Genomic DNA, 17,647 nt, shown 5'->3' with positions numbered 1-17,647 from the left:
CTGGCAGACTACAGTCCATGGACTTACAGAGTTGGACATGACTAAAGCAACTTATATAAAGAAAGCTGAGTGTCGAAGAATTGATGCTTTTGAACTGTGGTGTTGGAGAAGACTCTTGAGAGTCTCTTGGACTGCAAGGAGATCAGACCAGTCAATCCTAAAGGAAATTAGTCCCGAATATTCCTTGGAAGGACTGATGCTGAAGCTGAAACTCCAATACTTTGGCCACCTGATGCGAAGAGCTGACTCATTGGAAAAGACCCTGATGCTGGGCAAGATGGAAGGCAGGAGGGGAAGGGGTCGACAGAGAATGAAATGGTTGGATGGCATCACCAACTTTCTGGACATGAGTCTGAGCAAGCTCCAGGAGTTGGTGATGGACATGGAAGCCTGGAGTGCTGCAGTCCAGGGGGGAGTTGGAAAGAGTTGGACACGACTGAGTGACTGAACTGAACTGAAAGCAACTTAGCATGTGAGAAGTGTCTAGATTAGGTCTAGGTAGAGAACCGTTGGCCTCAGGACTTGGACACAAGTAAGCCATGTGACCTCAGGTGAATCACTTTACTTCTCTGAGCTTCCTGGGACTAGATCATCTTTTCTTAGACCAGGGCCCTAGACCAGGGCTTGGGAAGGGAGTTTGTCCAATCAGGTTCTGCAGGTTCTTGCCCTCCCACAGCCAGAGGCAGATCATGGACTCTGCTCATGGGCAGCCTGTTTACCCAGTGGGAACTGCAGCTTGATTCCTCAGTTCCATCTCTTGGGAGGGCAGCCTTAACAGATTGTTTTCTTGAGTTCTGGATGTGCCAGAGAAGTGTTTAAAAGTCACACAGCTCACATAGGAAGGTGCTAGGCAGTGTCTGGCCAGAGAGTGGGAGCAGGGGATTCTCCCGGACTCCACTGTCCAGCTCAGACTGGGCCTGACTATCCTTGGAATTAACCTAGGATTTTGGGGGAAAGGGATCCGAGGGAGTTGTTTTGGAGGTGGGACTTCCTTGGAAGGGAGAGCACAGCCTCGGTTGCACCCAGGAACTCAGGCCGTGGGGCTGAGGAGGGTTAAGAGGCCAGAAGCCAGAATCTAACACTCTTGGCTGTGGACCTCCTACAAGTCATTGTCCCTCTTGAAGCTTCTGTTTCCTCATCTGTAAAATGGGGATCAGAATACCTTTTCCACTGGGTGGCTGCGGGGATTCGATGAGATCTGAAAAGGCTTTATAAAAGGTACTACCCTGCAGTCAATTGTTCTTATGGCTCTGGTGTAGGGGGCTGGGACTGTAAGCTCTTCTGAAGTACAGTGAACTTAATCTCTGGAGAACTCTTGGTCCCATTCTTTGTTTCCTAATGCAAAGTCCCGTCCTAAACCTTCCTATCAGGCTCAGAAGCAGAGACTTCAGCCAGGGCTTGGTATGCTAGCAACTATCTGGCCAATTTCCCCCTCCCCCGCCAGGAGCAGGCCTCCTCCTCAGGGCCAAACAGTGACTCACATCAAACCAGCTCTGGCGGCTACAACCTTTGAGAAGGCCCAGCCACACCCTGTTTTCAGGGCTGGCCTCGAGTCTTCTTCCCCCTGGGAGCCCCAGGACCCATTTTGCAGGTCTGATTCACTGGTTTAAACAGCCTCAGACTGGCTTTCCTGGGGCTGCTCCTGGTGGGCGAGGGTGTGTACGTACGTGCGTGCATGTGTGTGTGTGTATGTGTGTGTGTATGTTGTTGCTACCCCTGTTCTTGAATAAATTGGTGGTCAGAAGATAGTTTATCAGGGACAGGTTTCAGAGGCAGGGGACAAGTCTTCATTTACTCACAAGTGACCCAGGAGATAATATGCAGAGAGGAGGGCTAAGATTTCACTGGAAAATGAGAGTAACTGGCCCATGTCCCTACCACCCTGTCAAAAGGGCATGGGGCCTCTGTCCTGAGACTGGGTGGCTCCTCTGACATAAGGATGGGAAGGAACTGTGGGGACAATTGTGAGGAGTGAGGTTCCTGGGGACAGGAATTGGGGTGAGGTTGCTTCAGGACCTTGCAGTGTCTGGCACGGGGGCCTCCAAGGTGATCGAAAAGGTGGTGGAACTACTGAACTGGGTGAAGAGCGGGCTTGGGGCCGTGTGTGGAGTGGAGGGGCACCTTCCTCTATTACCCAAACTCTCCATGGTGAGCGTGAGCGCCCTTCCTGGCAATCCATCTATTCATCCGGGTACTAGGACAGGACAAACAGACTCAAGAGGATTCAGCCTTTGACACCCTGCTTGGAGATGCTCACAAGGACAGAGGGATTCTATCCTGTCTCTGGGCAGCAGGTGCTAAAAGTCTCCTGAGTGAGTTGCTTGACTAGCTTAGGCTCAGAATGTATGCCTTTGGAGTTGGAGGTAGAGGGTTGTCCTGGTAGAGGGGTGGGTAGGAGGAGAGAGGCGCTGAACGGGGGATCAGCCCTCAGGTTGGGGGTCAGGGTAATTGTGCTTTTTACAGTCCAGTTGCAGATACCCTCCCAACAGCTGTCCCCGGGAGCCTCTTGTCACCCTGGGGCCCTGTCCAGCCATAATAGGGTGGGGTGGCTTTGTCTCAGGAGGCCTGGGAGGTTGCAGCTCAGAGTACCTCCATCTGGGGTACTTGAGGGGGGGCCAGGGCATGGGCGAACCCAAGGGACAGCTTCAGAGAGGTGGTAATTCCCAGGGGGATGTAGGAATCAGGAGAATGTACTTTTGGGGGGGGGGTTAATTTTGCTTATAAGTAAGGGGCTCGGAGTATGATGGGGAGGGGGACTCTGAGTGAGTGATCTGTACTCTCAGAAGGACTGTAATTCCTGGGGGGTGTCAAACTCAGGGTGATCTTAATGGGGGGCAGCATGTGAACTGCGGGGGTGTCTAAGTGTGAGTGTGCTAGCGGGACTGGGGCTCGGAATGGGCTGGGGTGGGGCAGCTGTCGGGAGGGCAGGAGCCTCTGGCCCCTGGGAGGGGAGAGGAGGAAGCTGAGCCGCCAGGAACTGACCAATGGGGAGAGCGCCCTTATTTGCAATCAGGAGCCTGCAAATTCCAGGGCGCTCAGATAGCCGCCTGACACCGTCCCCCCTCCCCCTCCCCCGCCCGCCCCGGGCATAAAAGGCGCCAGGTGAGGGCCTCTCGCCACTCCTCCTGCCGACGGACCGCAGCCACTCCGACCGGTGCCGCCTCGTCCTGCTTCGCCATGACTTCCTACAGCTATCGCCAGTCGTCGTCCACCTCGTCCTTCGGGGGTATGGGCGGCGGCTCCATGCGCTTCGGGGCTGGAGGCGCCTTCCGCGCGCCCAGCATCCATGGGGGCTCAGGTGGCCGCGGCGTGTCGGTGTCCTCCGCCCGCTTCGTGTCCTCGTCCTCCGGGGGCTACGGCGGCGGCTATGGGGGCGCCCTGGCCACCTCCGACGGGCTGCTGGCGGGCAACGAGAAGCTCACCATGCAGAACCTCAACGACCGCCTGGCCTCCTACCTGGAGAAGGTGCGCGCCCTGGAGGAGGCCAACGGCGACCTGGAGGTGAAGATCCGCGACTGGTACCAGAAGCAGGGGCCCGGGCCCGCCCGCGACTACAGCCACTACTTCAAGACCATAGAGGACCTGCGGGACCAGGTGGGCGGTGGCCCGGCTTGGGGAAGTGCACCTGCCGCGGAAACCCAGCCCCGCGGGCCGGGCGAGGCCCGAGGCGGGGGCGGCGGGTGCCCGAGCCACCTTCCGGCGGGGCGGGAGCGAGCCCGTTAGGATGTGGGAGGCCCACAGGGTGGGGCTGAGCGAAGCCGGCAGGTGAGGAGGGGCAGGACGATGGGCCAGGAAGTGAAGCCTGGAGGGCGGGGCGGGTTAGTGTGGCAGGGCTGGAGGAGGAAGGCGCTCTGGTCCGCTAGGCCTGGGAAAGGGGGTCGGAAGTAGCAGGAGTTGGGGCACAATGTGGGCTGCCCTGAGGTCTGGGCCCGAGTTGCCGTGACAACAGGAATATGCAAGAGTTTGGCCAGGGAGAAATTCGGTCCACACCAGGCCAGCCCCGTCTCCTGCTGTCCCCGGTTGGGGCCCTCTGCATTCCTTTATTCCGGGCAGGGGCGGGGAGGGGGGCGTCTGGTTTCCCTCACGCTCAGGCTAAAGGCCTCCTCTGCCCAGGGGGCCACTTGGGACTCCGAGGACCTCTGGGAAGAATGGGAGAGGCCGCCTCTGGGCCCTGGTTAAGGAGGGACATTCACTGTGGCCCTTGGACCGAGTGAGAGTGATGAATGCAAGCTCGTGAGAACCTGGGTGCGGAGGCCCAATGCTCTGTGGGTGGAGACAGGTCCCAGCTCCAGCCTCTTCCTGGGCGGTGCTCAGGATCCTTCAGGGTGGGGCTTGGTCTCCGCCCACCCTACGGGGAAGAGCAGGAGCTGGGAGCTCGTCCAGAAGAAATGTTAAACGCCAGTGGGACGTTTAACAGTCTCATATGCTGTGCATGCTTGCGAGTGTGCTCAGTCGTGTCCGACTCGTTGCGACCACATGGACTGTAGCCCCAGGCTCCTCTGTCAATAGAATTTTCCAGGCAAGATTACTGGAGCCGGTTGCCATTTCCTTCTCCAGGGGATCTTCCCCACCCAGGGATGGAACCCACGTCCCTTGTGTCTCCTGCATTGGTAGGCGGACATGTTGGATCTCCAAACACACAGCCCCCACAACATAGCCCAGGACCCACCTTGTGCCTGGCCTGTTGATGGGTGCCAGGTGCCTAGACCAGTCCTCCAGATGAGGAGAGTTAGTAAAGTAAACAACTAGGGTAGTGCTTTCACACTTGTAAAACAGTGACCTACACTAGGAAATACAGTTTACCCCAAAGAGGACATGCGAAGTGCTGACACTTAACAGATGCTCAACAGAAGAAATTCCCTTCCCTAAAGGCAGAATGTGCTTTGAGTAGGGGTGGGACAATGGGGTAACCCCTATTCTTGCTGCATTTGGTCTGCAGATCACTAGAGGCTGCCTTCCTAAGACCATTAAGAGTTTCCCTGGGTACAGGTCTTGGAGACTTTTCCCTCTGAGGCTTACCACTCTCCCCTGCCCCTGCCCATCTCCTACCCCCTGGGTCAACCTCCTTGGTAGTAATTTTCTCCTGTTCCAGCTCTCAGGCCTGGACCGATTTTAAGGCTGCCCAGAGAGCAGGCAGCCTGGGGTTGCTGGAGCTTTGGTCTCCAGGGGCCCGGGGACACACACACTCCTTTGCTTCTCTGGGAAGAAAGTGGGTGGGCATTGCCCATATGCTGAGCTGGTGCCAACCTCTTGCATTCTACCTCCCAGATTCTCGGTGCCACCATTGAGAACTCCAAGATAGTCCTGCAGATCGACAATGCCCGTCTGGCTGCAGATGACTTCCGCACCAAGTGAGTGTCTCTACTTTGGGGGCTGCAGAAGCCAGAGCAGGGGAGGGGAGGCAGTCCCTTCAGGGGCTCAGAGCCATGGGGGGAAATGGATGCCTCCCTCACCTACCCTAGCTGGTCTAAAGCACTCTCCATCCCCCATGGGACCTTGAGCCCAGGGGAGGTGGGGAGATCTTCAGAGGTGCAGAGGAAATGCTGGCATGACTACGACTATTTCCTCTGAAAGGTTTGAGACGGAGCAAGCTTTGCGCATGAGTGTGGAGGCTGACATCAATGGCCTGCGCCGGGTGCTGGACGAGCTGACCCTGGCCAGGACTGACCTGGAGATGCAGATTGAAGGCCTGAAGGAGGAGCTGGCCTACCTGAAGAAGAACCATGAGGAGGTGGGTTTCATGCTGGGCATCCCATCCACCCTAGCCCAGTTCCCCAGATAAGGACATTTTTAGCCTGTATCCTCTGACTGTGGCCACATTTGTGGCCCTCTTGACTTGACCCTGAGTGTGGATTGTGGCTCTCAAGAGTTCTAACAGCAGATGGTGGTGACTCCGTCTGTCCCCCAGTGCTGGGTCCTAGGTCTGCACCTGAAAACCAGCCTCTCCCGCTATGGCCTGGGGTACTGGGGAGTGACCTGGCTCAGGGCCAGCAGGCTCTGGGCCCTGACATGCCCATCTCTGCTGTATCTTTCCAGGAAATGAGTGTGCTGAAGGGCCAGGTGGGTGGCCAGGTCAGTGTGGAGGTGGATTCTGCTCCGGGCATCGACCTAGCCAAGATCCTGAGTGACATGAGAAGCCAATATGAGGTCATTGCTGAGAAGAACCGGAAGGATGCTGAGGCCTGGTTCATCAGCCAGGTATGGAGGGGGAGGCAGGTGCTCCCTGGAGGGGTGGCAAGGAGAGGAGGCTTAATGCTCCCGGGCAAGGGTCTGATTCAGTGCTATTCCCTTTGCCTCCTTTCATTGCAGACCGAGGAGCTGAACAGGGAGGTCGCTGGCCACACGGAGCAGCTGCAGATCAGCAAGACGGAGGTCACCGACCTGCGGCGCACCCTCCAGGGTCTGGAGATCGAGCTGCAGTCTCAGCTCAGCATGGTAGGTGCCCTCTGCCCTGTGGGATTCACACTTATGTCCTTGTAGCCTTGGGCAGCCTGGGCGGTGGCTCTGCCTGGACCCTTTCTGGGCATCAGGCTCTGCTGAGCCTTCTTCCCTCTCTCTGCGTTCAGAAAGCCGCCCTGGAAGGCACACTGGCGGAAACGGAGGCTCGCTTCGGAGCCCAGCTGGCGCAGATCCAGGCGCTGATCAGTGGTATCGAAGCCCAGCTGAGTGACGTGCGAGCTGACACCGAGCGGCAGAACCAGGAGTACCAACACCTCATGGACATCAAGACCCGGCTGGAGCAGGAGATCGCCACCTACCGAAACCTGCTGGAGGGCCAGGACGCCTACTTCAACGACCTGTCACTCGCGAAGGCCCTCTGAGTCTGGCGGCCTCCTGGCTTTCCTGCTCTGCTGCAGAAGGAATTCTCCTGGGTAGAGGCATGGGAGGGGAGGGACCCTTACCTTTGCCTCTCCCCCTGACCTGCCAATAAAACTTTATGGCCCAAAGGAAGATGGATGTTGGGTTTTTTATTTCAGTCCATGGAGGTGGGCCCGGCTTTGGCACTGTTTAGATTTTATTGTCTTGGTTTCATTTGAACCAGAATCCACCATGTCCCAGGAAAGGGAAGGGAGGGCTATCACAAAGTGTAGCTATTACCATAATTTCACTTTCCAGAGGTCTTCACTTATCTCACCAGTTCCCTAAAACAAGCTTGTGAAATAAGCATTGCTACCATATTATGGAAGGATAGGGCTTCCTTGGTGACTCAGATGGTAAAGATTCTGCCTGCAATGAAGGAGACCCAAGTTTGATCCCTGGGTTGGGAAGATACCCTGGAGAAGGGGATGGCTACCTACTGCAGTTTTCTTGCCTGGAGAATTCTATGCACAGAGGAGCCTGGAGGGCTATAGTCCACGGGGTCACAGAGTCGGACTTGTATGTTTATTGTGTATCTATACTGCTCTAATGCAAGGCGAGGGTGGGATTTGAAACTGTTTTTTTCTTCTAGATTTATTGTTTTCTTTTTTCCCACTGAACTGCCCCCAAGGGTTGGTGTGTGTTTATCTGTAATTAATGTTTACTGAACACCTGCTAGGTGCCATTTAATCAAAGTCCATAGGGTTGCAAAGAGTCAGACATGACTGAAACGACTTAACAAGTTACATCCTATATAGAGCAGGAAACAGGCTCAGAGAGGTTAAATAACTTGACCAAGGCCACACAACAACCAATGGCAGAGCTAGGACCAGATCCACATTTCCTGATTCTTAACCCAGGTGCACCCCGTACCCCTGATGCCTAGGATGATAATCCCTGTGCCATTTCCTCAATACATTCCAGTCTTGCTCTGTGTGAAGGCCTAGAACTGGGATCCCCTGAGGCAGTTCCTCCTGACACTCAAGGAGAAACAAACTGGGACTCTGGGTCAGAGGGCAGGCCTCAGCTCAGAGCCAGGCTGGAGAGGCTGCCCCGCCAAGGCGTGTATGTGCATGTGTGCAGACACCGTCTATCCCCTGGCAGCCCGTATGAACCTCTTACGGCCACCGGCCCATACCTGGGCCCGGAGCCTGGAATAGGACCCAGCTGTGACCCAGGCCTCCCACACAGACCTCCAAACTGGCTTGCCTGGGGCCGGTCCTGGGCCCACAAGGGAACACACGTCCCAGCTTCCTGGTACAACTCTGCCCTTGGGTGGGTATGGTTCTGCCCCTGTGGCTTATAGCTCAGCTGCCAAGAACCAAGGCCAATTAAAGGTAAATAAGTCCCACTTTCCCCAGCCAAGAGGTTCAAGCTTAGCGGGTCTATTCAGGCCCTTGGGTCTGTCTGTAATAGCAGGCCAACCCTGTGAGGGGGGGGCCAAGTGAGGCAGAAACTCTCCTCTGGACACAGTGACTCTTGCTGCTGCCTGTGCCCAGCACTGCCCTGAGGAGATCTCGGACCCCGTCACACTGGGTGTTCATCTGGAAGGAGGTGCTTTTCTCACCATTTCCCATGGGACTTGGGGGCTCATTAGCTTGCTTCAAATCACAGACTGGTGACCCCAGACCAGCACTTCCCGCCTCCCCTGCAGCAGCCAGGGGACAGGAGCCCCTTCTGCCACCTCCTCAGCTTTTCCCGCTCTCAACATCCTGGACAACGGCACCTACGGTCCCCTCCTCCCACCTCACTGTGGAGGCCTCAGAGCTAGAGACTAGAGGCCTGGCTGCACCCCGAGGCTGGGACTGCCCGGAGATATTTGTCCCATGTTCATGAAAGCCTCTGTTGTCAGAGCTGAAACCCTCCCTTATGCCCCAGAGGCTCCAGGAATGTGGTTGTGGGGCGGGGTCTGGGCCCACACAGGTGGGGCTGGTGACTGGGTCTCAGGTCTGAGTGACAGGAATAAAGCCTTCCTTTGTGTGTGGGGGGGTGGGGTGGGGGTCACTTTCCCATCTCAGTCTGGGAGCTGAAACTATGGGTACTGTGTTGAGAGAAGCAGCTGGGGTAGAGGAGAGGGAGAGAGAGGAAGGTGGAGGGGATTTGGGGGAGGGGAGGGTCTTCCCAGCCTGTTGGTCATCACAATCACTTCAGTGTGCAAGCATTTCCGGTCTGTCATCTTACTCTATCGTGAGTCAGATTGGACAGGAGTTATTTCCATTTTTCCGACCTGTAGACTGAGGCTCGGAGTGAGGAGGCTTGATTACCCACAGCCACATAACTAATAAAAGAGAAATGAGGAATTCTCCAGGCCCCAGGGCATGCACTCTCTGTCCCGAGAATCTCCCTGGGGACTGGAGAAGGTGAGGGAGGATTCTAACATCCATGAAGACCCCCCCACTCCCCTGTGCCTCGAATGCTCACTGTGGACCGGTAGCTGGGGCCGGTGTTAATGGGGTGAGTGGGTTTTTTCCCTCCCCTTTTTTTTATTGTTGCAAAATACTCATAACGAACTTCACCATCTCACCCATTTCTCAGTATACAGTTCTGTGGCATTAAACACTCTCACATTGTTGTACAAACATCACCACCCTCCATCCTCATAGCTCTTTCTATCTTGTAAAAATGAGACTTTATACCTATTAAACAGTAATGCTCCATTCTCCCTCCCCACCCTTGGCAACACCATTATGATTTTGACTCTTCCCTGTACCTCATGTAAGTGGGAAAATGACCCAATTTTAAGTTGTGAACCTGGCTCGGAGCTATTTAGTCACACCCAGGTGGAGTCCAGCCCAGGCTCTTTCCACTGGGCTTCCCTGTCCTATTCCAAGGAGGGAAAGCTGGTTCTGGGGACCGCCTGTCTGTCTGGAGTGGGCCAAGGACAGAAACTGGCACAGCCTCCAGGGCCTGGGGCTGCAGTCTGTGCTGGAGTCAAATGGAGCTTGATCTCCACCCTTGCCTGGCCATCCCCTCCTGGTGCTAATGAGGAGGTCCCGGCTGCCCAGACCTTGAGCTCATAGGAACCATTTGGACCGAAACCAGGGATTTGTGACCAGGGCAGCTCCACTCTGCCTGAGCCTGAGAGTGTGTAGGGAAAGCCCCCTTGAGGGGCTGCTGGAGGTGAGTCAGGGTGCAGAGAGAAGGTGGCTGGGGTCCAGCCCTCCCTCACCCCAGGGTGATGGCCCGTAATTGTTCCCGTGGTAATTGCTGGGGCCATCATGTCTGCAGAGGCTTTAATGAGCTATGGCTGATCTGAGTTTGATTATTTTTCTTTCAGAGGAAAAGACAAGATCCTCTCACCCACAAGACAATACCACACTGTCCGGGCAGAGCACTCAGCAGCGGGCTCAGTATGATGCTGAGGGAGGAGACCCCTCTCCGTCCCCACCAGGACGATATCCCCCTCCATCAGCCCAGCCCAGGTGCAGGATTCTGGAGTCTGGCAGAGGAGGGGAGCACCTTCTTTTCCTGTCCCCTGTTTGATTGGAGTGTCAGAGGATCCACTGAGTCCTGTTGATGCCCCTTTGCTAGCTGTGCCATCTTGTACAAATGGCTTCCCCTCTCTGAGTCCCATTTTCATTCCTTCTGAAATGGGGCAGGGAATATCTTCTGAGTCATAAGGATTGGAGGAGGCATGGGTGTAGAAGTGCTTTGTAAATTATCAAGTGTGCAGTGGAAGCATGCGATTACTGTTATTAGAGCAATGATGACAATGATCTGCATTGCCCCATAGGTGATGTTTATGGAAGAATATGGAAGAGTGAGATGCTCACTCACAGATCTAATGCCCAAGGGCAAAAAAAAAAAAAGTCCCCCCAGGTGAGGGGTACTTGGGAGTCCTAAGTATTGGACGTGCATGCCCCTATCCGGCCCCTCAGAAGATGGGGCACAGGATGGAGGCTCTTGGGCTTCAGGACTTCTCCGTTAGTGGGAGTTGAGAGGATCCATTGCCAGAAGGAAACTTAGACTTGAAAATTTCCAAGTCCAGGGTTCCCAAGCAGTGACGGATAGAGCCGGGCTTGAACCTGGGTTTGAGGGGTTCCAGACCGCCGTCTGCTTCATGATGCCGCAGCTCTGGGCCAGGAATTCTCCTCCTGGTGCTCTAGTCTGATCTGGCCCACTTCTCCACCCCTGGCTCTCTCTAAACCCCAGAGCCAAGGCCAGAGGGCCAGGCCACCCTTCCAGTGGCACTGCCACAGGTCTCCGCACACACTAGGCCCCCGAGCTGGTGGCAGACCAGAGGGCTCTCCTGAGTGCTGGACTCCCCTCTCCGGCTTCAGCAGCCTGCTCTTTGAGGTGGTGCTTTGACCTTCTAGATCTTGGAGGGGCCTTCCAGTCCGCCTGCCAGGCTTCCCCATCCCCACCCTCCCAGCAGTGCTCAGGCATGTACAGCCCTCTGGGTCGAGCCCCTCCCCAGCCCCGCGGCACTTCACAGGACAAACAGGGTTAATCTGGGCCCGCTGTGCAGCGACATGCCTCTCACTGGCGAAGGCAGGGGCTTTCTGGAACTTGCTCCCATCTTATCTACAGAGGTTTGCCCCAACTCGTCCCAGGAGCAAGTAAAGGTTCAGTGACATGTAGTTGGCAGGTGGTGGGATTATCAATCAGCCCCTTGTCAGCCCTGAGCTGGCTGGCTTTTGTGGGAATGCCACTGCAGAGGGACAGGGGGCCGGGGGGAGCTGGAGAAGTAGGAGGGGTCTGTGGATGGGGGAGGAGAGGAGGAGAAGGGTGGAGGAGAAGAGTCCATTTGTAGGGTCAGGGAAGTGACAGATGCTGGCCCCTCTGGTCACCTCAGCTGGTACCAGACTCAGGCTCCCTCCCCTATCCTCAGTTTATGCCCACGGCCCCTGGCTTCTTCCATGCACCTTGCCCACCAATCCCCAGAGCCTGGCAGGCTTAGACACAGATCTGTGAAAGGACCACATGGAGCAGCACTGCGAAGTGAACTCCCAAACTGTGAGCCAGGAGCCACTGCCTGGGGGCGAGGGTCCCCGGCTGGAAGCACCAGAGGACAGGCGAGGGAGGAGTTGGCCTGAGCCACTAACAGGGCAGGCGGAGGCCTGGCAGACGTGATGCAAGGTTCCTACATTCCGTGTTTTCTCCTGGAGTGTAGAGATGAACCTGTAATCCAAGTGTTAAAATCATGGCCTGGGGCAAAACACCATTCATTCTGAATCATCTCCTTTGTTGCATTTAAAAAAAAAAAAAAAGGAAGAAAAGAAAAACCCCACACCAGCCACGGTGAGGTGTGCAGGCAGCTGTGTTTGTCAGGAACGCAGAAGGAGTTGGCTTCCCTTTGGGGGAGGAGACGCAATCCCACACCCCCCTGGGAGGGGTATATAAGGAGCCCCTGGGCTGGGGGTGACAGGCGCAGCCCTCAGGTTTCAGTCCAGCCCGCACCTCCTGCCAGCTTCTCTCGTGCTGCTGAGAGCTCAGCACTGCTGCTTGGCCATGGCCACCACGTTTTTGCAGACTTCTTCCTCCACTTTTGGGGGTGGCTCTATTCGAGGGAGTTCCCTTCTGGCTGGAGGAGGAGGCTTTGGTGGGGGGAGTCTCTATGGGGGCGGTGGGAGCCGCACTATCTCAGCTTCTTCTGCCAGGTTTGTCTCCTCGGGGTCAGCAGGGGGCTATGGGGGTGGCTTTGGTGGAGGGGCCGGTAGTGGTTATGGGGGTGGCTTCGGAGGGGGCTTTGGTGGGGGTTTTGGCAGTGGCTTCGGTGACTTTGGCGGTGGAGATGGCGGCCTCCTCTCTGGCAATGAGAAGATCACCATGCAGAATCTCAACGACCGCCTGGCCTCCTACCTGGAGAAGGTGCGCGCCCTGGAGGAGGCCAACGCCGACCTGGAGGTGAAGATCCGAGACTGGTATCAGAGACAGAGCCCGACCAGCCCGGAGCGTGACTACAGCCCCTACTTCAAGACCATCGATGAGCTCCGGGACAAGGTAAAGACTCTGGGGTTAGGGAGAGGGGAGCAGGTAGCTGGTACCAGCTGCCCCAGGGGGAATCCTTTTCTGCCCAGGCAATGATGTGTAACCTTGGCAAGTGGGGGGTATGCGTTCCAGATGCGGGTGGGGGCACACTTTGCTCAGCCTGGCAGTGCTGGGGATCCTGCGAATCTGGTCTGGACCAGTAGGGGCCGAGATGGGAGCAGTGCTCCCACCTGTGGGGCTCTGTCTAGAGTGCTCCTTTGCTTCTTTTGCAAGAATAAGGGTGCAGAGATGAAACTCTGGTCCTAGGAGTCCTGAACGCCAGGACGGCCTGCCTCACCCTCTGAATGTCTTGGGTGGCAAAAGCCTTAGGAGACCTGGGACTGGGCATAGACTCTGCCAGCTCCTCACTCACCCTTCACTCACTTGCACCAGTTTCCGCAGCTGCCCTCCAGGTTCCCGCTGACTGGAATGTTCTATAGATGCATGGCTGTGTTAAAGTGTGCAGGAGGCCAGCGACCATGAGTTGTCCACAGGAGAGGCTGGTGGAGCACCCCTAGAAGTCACCCTGCTCCTGGCCAGGCAGTTCCCACAGGGCATTCCCTGCCACCCTGGCTCCTTGGTCTTTCCTGTCCCAGAGACCAGGAGGGTGGCATGGGATGGCTGGATTCTGCCTGGGGACCCTACCGCCTACTGTTGCTGGTATCAGAGGGGAGATGGTCAGTAAGGGGTCCAATGTGAGGTGCAGGGCAGGGAGAGCAACAGGGAAGAGGGAGGGGCCCTCTTGACACCAGCTTCCTGTATCCTGCAGATCCTGGCGGCTGCCATCAAAAATTCCCAGGTCATTCTGGAGATTGACAATGCCAGGCTGGCTGCAGACGACTTCAGACTCAAGTACGCTCCTTCCGCATTGTCTCCCAGCTCAAGTGGTCCAGACCGCTCAACCCTCCTCACTTGGGTTTCCTCTTCGTTTCCAGGCATGAGAACGAAATGGCCCTGCGCCAAAGCGTGGAGGCCGACATCAACGGCCTGCGCAGGGTGCTGGATGAGCTGACCCTGACCAAGACTGACCTGGAGATGCAGATCGAGAGCCTGAATGAGGAGCTGGCCTACCTGAAGAAGAACCACGAGGAGGTGAGGATCAGGCAGGGGCTGGGGCTGGTGGGAGGCAGGGTGGGGCCATTGGGGACTCTTCTTAGTTGGCTGAAGGGCTGAGTGGTTCAAATATGCACCCGCCAACACAGAGGTCCCCATGGAGGGAAGGATCACTGGTGACCCAGACTCCTTATCTTCTCTGATGCATCGCCAGGCCAGGTGGCCGGTGGGCACTGCTGTCTTGATCTGTTTCATGAGCTCATAGAAGGGCCCTACTGTCTGAGGTCCTCCCTTGGCAGGACCAGAGACTAGAGAGGAGGAGAGACCCTCAGAGCTGAGAGGCCTGTGCGATCAAACCTCTTCATGTGGCATGGGAAACAGGCCAGGGTGGGTACGGGGCAGAACTGAGGTCACGTGGTGTGTCAGTGATTAGTGATGGAGCCAGGATTGGCACGTGGGACCCCAGACTTAGCTCTGGCTTCTGCCCTCTGTCTCTGAATGCCCACCCTCCCCACCCTGAAGGAGATGAAGGAGTTCAGCAACCAGCTGGCTGGCCAGGTCAACGTGGAGATGGATGCAGCACCAGGCATGGACCTGACCCGCGTGCTGTCAGAAATGAGGGAGCAGTACGAGGCCATGGCGGAGAAGAACCGCCGGGATGCCGAGGCCTGGTTCTTCAGCAAGGTGGGTCTGACTGGTGGGCCTCTCCCCAGCTTCCTGAGGCCCTGGGAGGCCCATGGAGCTCACTTCTCTTATGTGTGACCTGTAGACAGAGGAGCTGAATAAGGAGGTGGCCTCCAACACAGAGATGATCCAGACCAGCAAGACGGAGATCACAGACCTGAGACGCACGATACAGGGGCTGGAGATTGAGCTGCAGTCCCAGCTCAGCATGGTCTGACTCCCTGCTATGCCCCTCTTCCTCCTGCCAAGCCTCCCCCTCCTCACCTCTGCCACGCTTCATGGCTGCTTTAAGCATTGGAGTTCCCAAGCTCCCTCTGGGGGAGGTTCCACTATGGCTTCCTGACTAGCCTGATGTGGTGTCTCTGGTCTGCTGCCTCACTAGAAAGCCGGGCTGGAGAGCACACTGGCGGAGACAGAGTGCCGCTATGCTGCGCAGCTGCAGCAGATCCAGGGTCTCATCAGCAGCATCGAGGCCCAGCTGAGTGAGCTCCGTAGTGAGATGGAGTGCCAGAACCAGGAGTACAAGATGCTGCTGGACATCAAGACGAGGCTGGAACAGGAGATTGCCACCTACCGCAGCCTGCTGGAGGGCCAGGACTCCAGGCAGGGGCTGGGGTGCAGAGGGGGAGTAAGGGGTTAGGGCGGAGAGTCATCTCAAGGGCATAGCCCTGTGTACAGTGAAAAGAGAGCAGAACATGGAGTCAGAGGTTCTGGACTCTGTTCTGGTCATCGGCTATTAACTTGGGCAGGTCATGTCACCTTTCTGGTCCTGTGTGCCTTCTGTAAATGATAGAATTGGGCTAGTAGTCTTGGATTTGATGCTGGTTCCATTTCCTACAGGAAACAGATGGATGTTATTAAAGATTAGAATCTATCTGTTTGGGGGTGGCAGGTCTGGAGGGCTTGCAGGATGTCCCAGCCTTTAGAGAAGTCAGATATGGGGGTAGGGGTGGAGAAGACTGCTTAGCTGTCTCCCTGTAGGCAGACCTAAGCTTCTGTCCTTTGCTTACATCTGCTTCCCTTTCTCTTGCAGGATGGCTGGCATTGGTACCAGAGAAGGTAAGAGGCTTAACTCTTCCTGAGTTGAGGGAGGAGAGAAACTGTTGAAGTCACAAATACCCTTGGAATGGGGAGGAAGGAGAAAGAGACCAAGCATCCACCCTACTTGGATGCCCATTCCATTAGGTACTTCATCGTCCAGTGGGACCTCTGTCAGTCCCTGGTAGGGTTGGGGTTGAAGATTTATGGAGAACCTTCCAGGATGAGCAAACTTTATCCGGGGCATAGCTCCTGCCTAGGCCCCACCTTCATGTACTTTTGGATGCATGCGTGGAGAAGGCAATGGCGCCCCACTCCAGTGCTCTTGCCTGGAAAATCCCATGGATGGAGGAGCCTGGTGGGCTGCAGTCCATGGGGTCGCTAGGAGTCGGACATGACTGAGCGACTTCACTTTCACTTTTCACTTTCATGCATTGGAGAAGGAAATGGCAACCCACTCCAGTGTTCTTGCCTGGAGAATCCCAGGGACGGGGGAGCCTGGTGGGCTGCAGTCCATGGGGTCGCACAGATTCGGACACGACTGAAGCGACTTAGCAGCAGCAGCAGCATGCTATGTCGTGTCAGTCGTGTATGACTCTTTGCAACCCTATGGACTGTAGCCAGCCAGGCTTTTCATGTCCACAGGCAAGAATACTGGAGTGGGTTCCCATGCCCTCCTCCAAGGGATCTTCACGACCCAGGAATCAAACCCATGTCTTTTATGTCTCCTGCACTGGCAGGCGGGTTCTTTACCACTAGTGCCACCTGGGAAGCCCCGTACTTATGGATAGATGCCCACGATTACTTCCTGTTTATGAGCAGCTTAAAAGATCTGACATTCTTGCTCACTGCAGGGCATACCTGCCACTACTCCCGCCCATCTCTTTGATGAGTAATTCAGCACCAGTCGTCCTGGCAGCTCTGGAAGGATTGGCTGATGGCCATTCTCAGGGGTGCTGTTCAGTCTTCACAGAGCTCAGCCGAGGCCCTGGCCCCCTTGGGAGGGAGTACAGGGAGCGTCTCCCACTCTCAAACTTGCCCCTTCTTTCTACAGCCTCCCTGGGAGGTGGCGGTGGCGGCAAGGTCCGCATCAACGTTGAGGAGTCTGTGGACGGGAAGGTGGTTTCTTCCAGAAAGAGAGAAATCTAACAGCCCAGTGCAGGGGAGATGCCCCTGCCACCCCTGCCCTCCCCAGGCTGAGCAGAAAGCTGGCCAGAGGGACCGGAAAAGCAAATTCCAGGCTCTGCTTTCAGAGGGTCTGGTCCAAGGGGTCCTTCGTTTCTTAGTTGGGTGCTTCCCGTGCTCTCCCCTGCTCCCTCCAGCTTTCCTGCCTCCGATAGAGCAGGGAGGTGCGAGAAACAGCTGTATTGTATAACAAGTTCATGGTCTGTACCATGTCCATGCAATAAAGACTTGCTTTTCCTTTTGCAAATATCCCTCAGTAGTATGTCCAGTTTTTCTTGTTGGTGGCCTCTGAGAAAGGCCAAGGCCCACCTGCTGCCATCTCTCCCTGACTTTGACCTCTTCCCTGCACAGTCACTCTTTGGGGTGTCTGGGTCGCCTCGGACAAGCCAGGCTGATCGGATGACTTGTTGTCTGGCTGACCCCATTTAGTGATCATGGAAGCAGGAAACAGGGTTCCTTAGAGTGGTGTGGTGTACTTAACACAAAGTAAACACATCGAGACATTGATTAATCACTTACTGGATGACTGACTGCGTAGACGGCTCTGGTTCACCACTGTATGGTTGGCACTGGGCTAGGCACACCCACTCACGGGTCTCATTTAATACAACTGCTGGTGGTCAGGCTTTATTATGCCATCTTAGAGATGAGGGAACTTAGGGCTGAGATGGGAAACTTACAAATGAGGTAGTCAGGCTGATGATTAGTCCAGTGGCCTCACAGCTGGACGGTAAGTAGCAGGGCTGGGCCCCACACCTGTATGACTCCAAGTTCACGGCTTATTCTGGGATCCCAGGCCCTGGTTCTTCACAGCCAATTGCCAGGACCTTCCCCCTTGCTTCCAGCTCTCACCACATGC

At 56.0% G+C, this 17,647-nt stretch overlaps 2 protein-coding genes across 3 annotated transcripts; both read left to right on the top strand.

Moving 5' to 3' along the window:
• The first annotated feature begins 3,109 nt into the window (after nucleotides 1-3,109).
• Nucleotides 3,110-6,951, top strand: KRT19 (keratin 19). The gene is made up of 6 exons (XM_061391787.1): nucleotides 3,110-3,594; nucleotides 5,269-5,351; nucleotides 5,575-5,731; nucleotides 6,037-6,198; nucleotides 6,310-6,435; nucleotides 6,567-6,951. Exons 1-6 carry the CDS (start codon nucleotides 3,178-3,180, stop codon nucleotides 6,819-6,821), a joined length of 1,200 nt encoding a protein of 399 aa, XP_061247771.1. The 5' UTR covers nucleotides 3,110-3,177; the 3' UTR covers nucleotides 6,822-6,951.
• Nucleotides 6,952-12,164: 5,213 nt separating this feature from the next.
• KRT15 (keratin 15) lies at nucleotides 12,165-17,037 on the top strand. Of its 2 annotated transcripts, XM_061391781.1 has the most exons (8): nucleotides 12,180-12,801; nucleotides 13,598-13,680; nucleotides 13,764-13,920; nucleotides 14,404-14,565; nucleotides 14,651-14,776; nucleotides 14,948-15,168; nucleotides 15,599-15,624; nucleotides 16,658-17,037. In XM_061391781.1, exons 1-8 carry the CDS (start codon nucleotides 12,310-12,312, stop codon nucleotides 16,750-16,752), a joined length of 1,362 nt encoding a protein of 453 aa, XP_061247765.1. In that variant the 5' UTR covers nucleotides 12,180-12,309; the 3' UTR covers nucleotides 16,753-17,037. The 2 variants fall into 2 exon arrangements, with proteins under 2 accessions (XP_061247766.1, XP_061247765.1); XM_061391782.1 differs by lacking the exon at nucleotides 14,948-15,168 and having other exon boundaries at nucleotides 12,165-12,801.
• The last annotated feature ends 610 nt before the right edge of the window (nucleotides 17,038-17,647 follow it).

The sequence above is a fragment of the Bos javanicus genome, chromosome 19, assembly GCF_032452875.1.
Source record: "Bos javanicus breed banteng chromosome 19, ARS-OSU_banteng_1.0, whole genome shotgun sequence".
NCBI classification, from domain to species: domain Eukaryota; kingdom Metazoa; phylum Chordata; class Mammalia; order Artiodactyla; family Bovidae; genus Bos; species Bos javanicus.
The sequence above is the reverse complement of the archived record's forward strand: the minus strand, read 5'-3'. Positions and strand labels throughout refer to the sequence as shown.

Excerpts from the sequence above, each read along its gene's own strand:
- KRT19 (XM_061391787.1), top strand. The coding sequence starts at position 3,178 with ATGACTTCCTACAGCTATCGCCAGTCGTCGTCCACCTCGTCCTTCGGG. Across the intron at positions 5,352-5,574 it reads GCAGATGACTTCCGCACCAA|GTTTGAGACGGAGCAAGCTT; the intron begins GTGAGTGTCTCT and ends TTCCTCTGAAAG. Across the intron at positions 6,199-6,309 it reads AGGCCTGGTTCATCAGCCAG|ACCGAGGAGCTGAACAGGGA; the intron begins GTATGGAGGGGG and ends CTTTCATTGCAG.
- KRT15 (XM_061391781.1), top strand. The coding sequence starts at position 12,310 with ATGGCCACCACGTTTTTGCAGACTTCTTCCTCCACTTTTGGGGGTGGC. Across the intron at positions 14,777-14,947 it reads TGCAGTCCCAGCTCAGCATG|AAAGCCGGGCTGGAGAGCAC; the intron begins GTCTGACTCCCT and ends CTGCCTCACTAG. Across the intron at positions 15,169-15,598 it reads CTGGAGGGCCAGGACTCCAG|GATGGCTGGCATTGGTACCA; the intron begins GCAGGGGCTGGG and ends TTTCTCTTGCAG.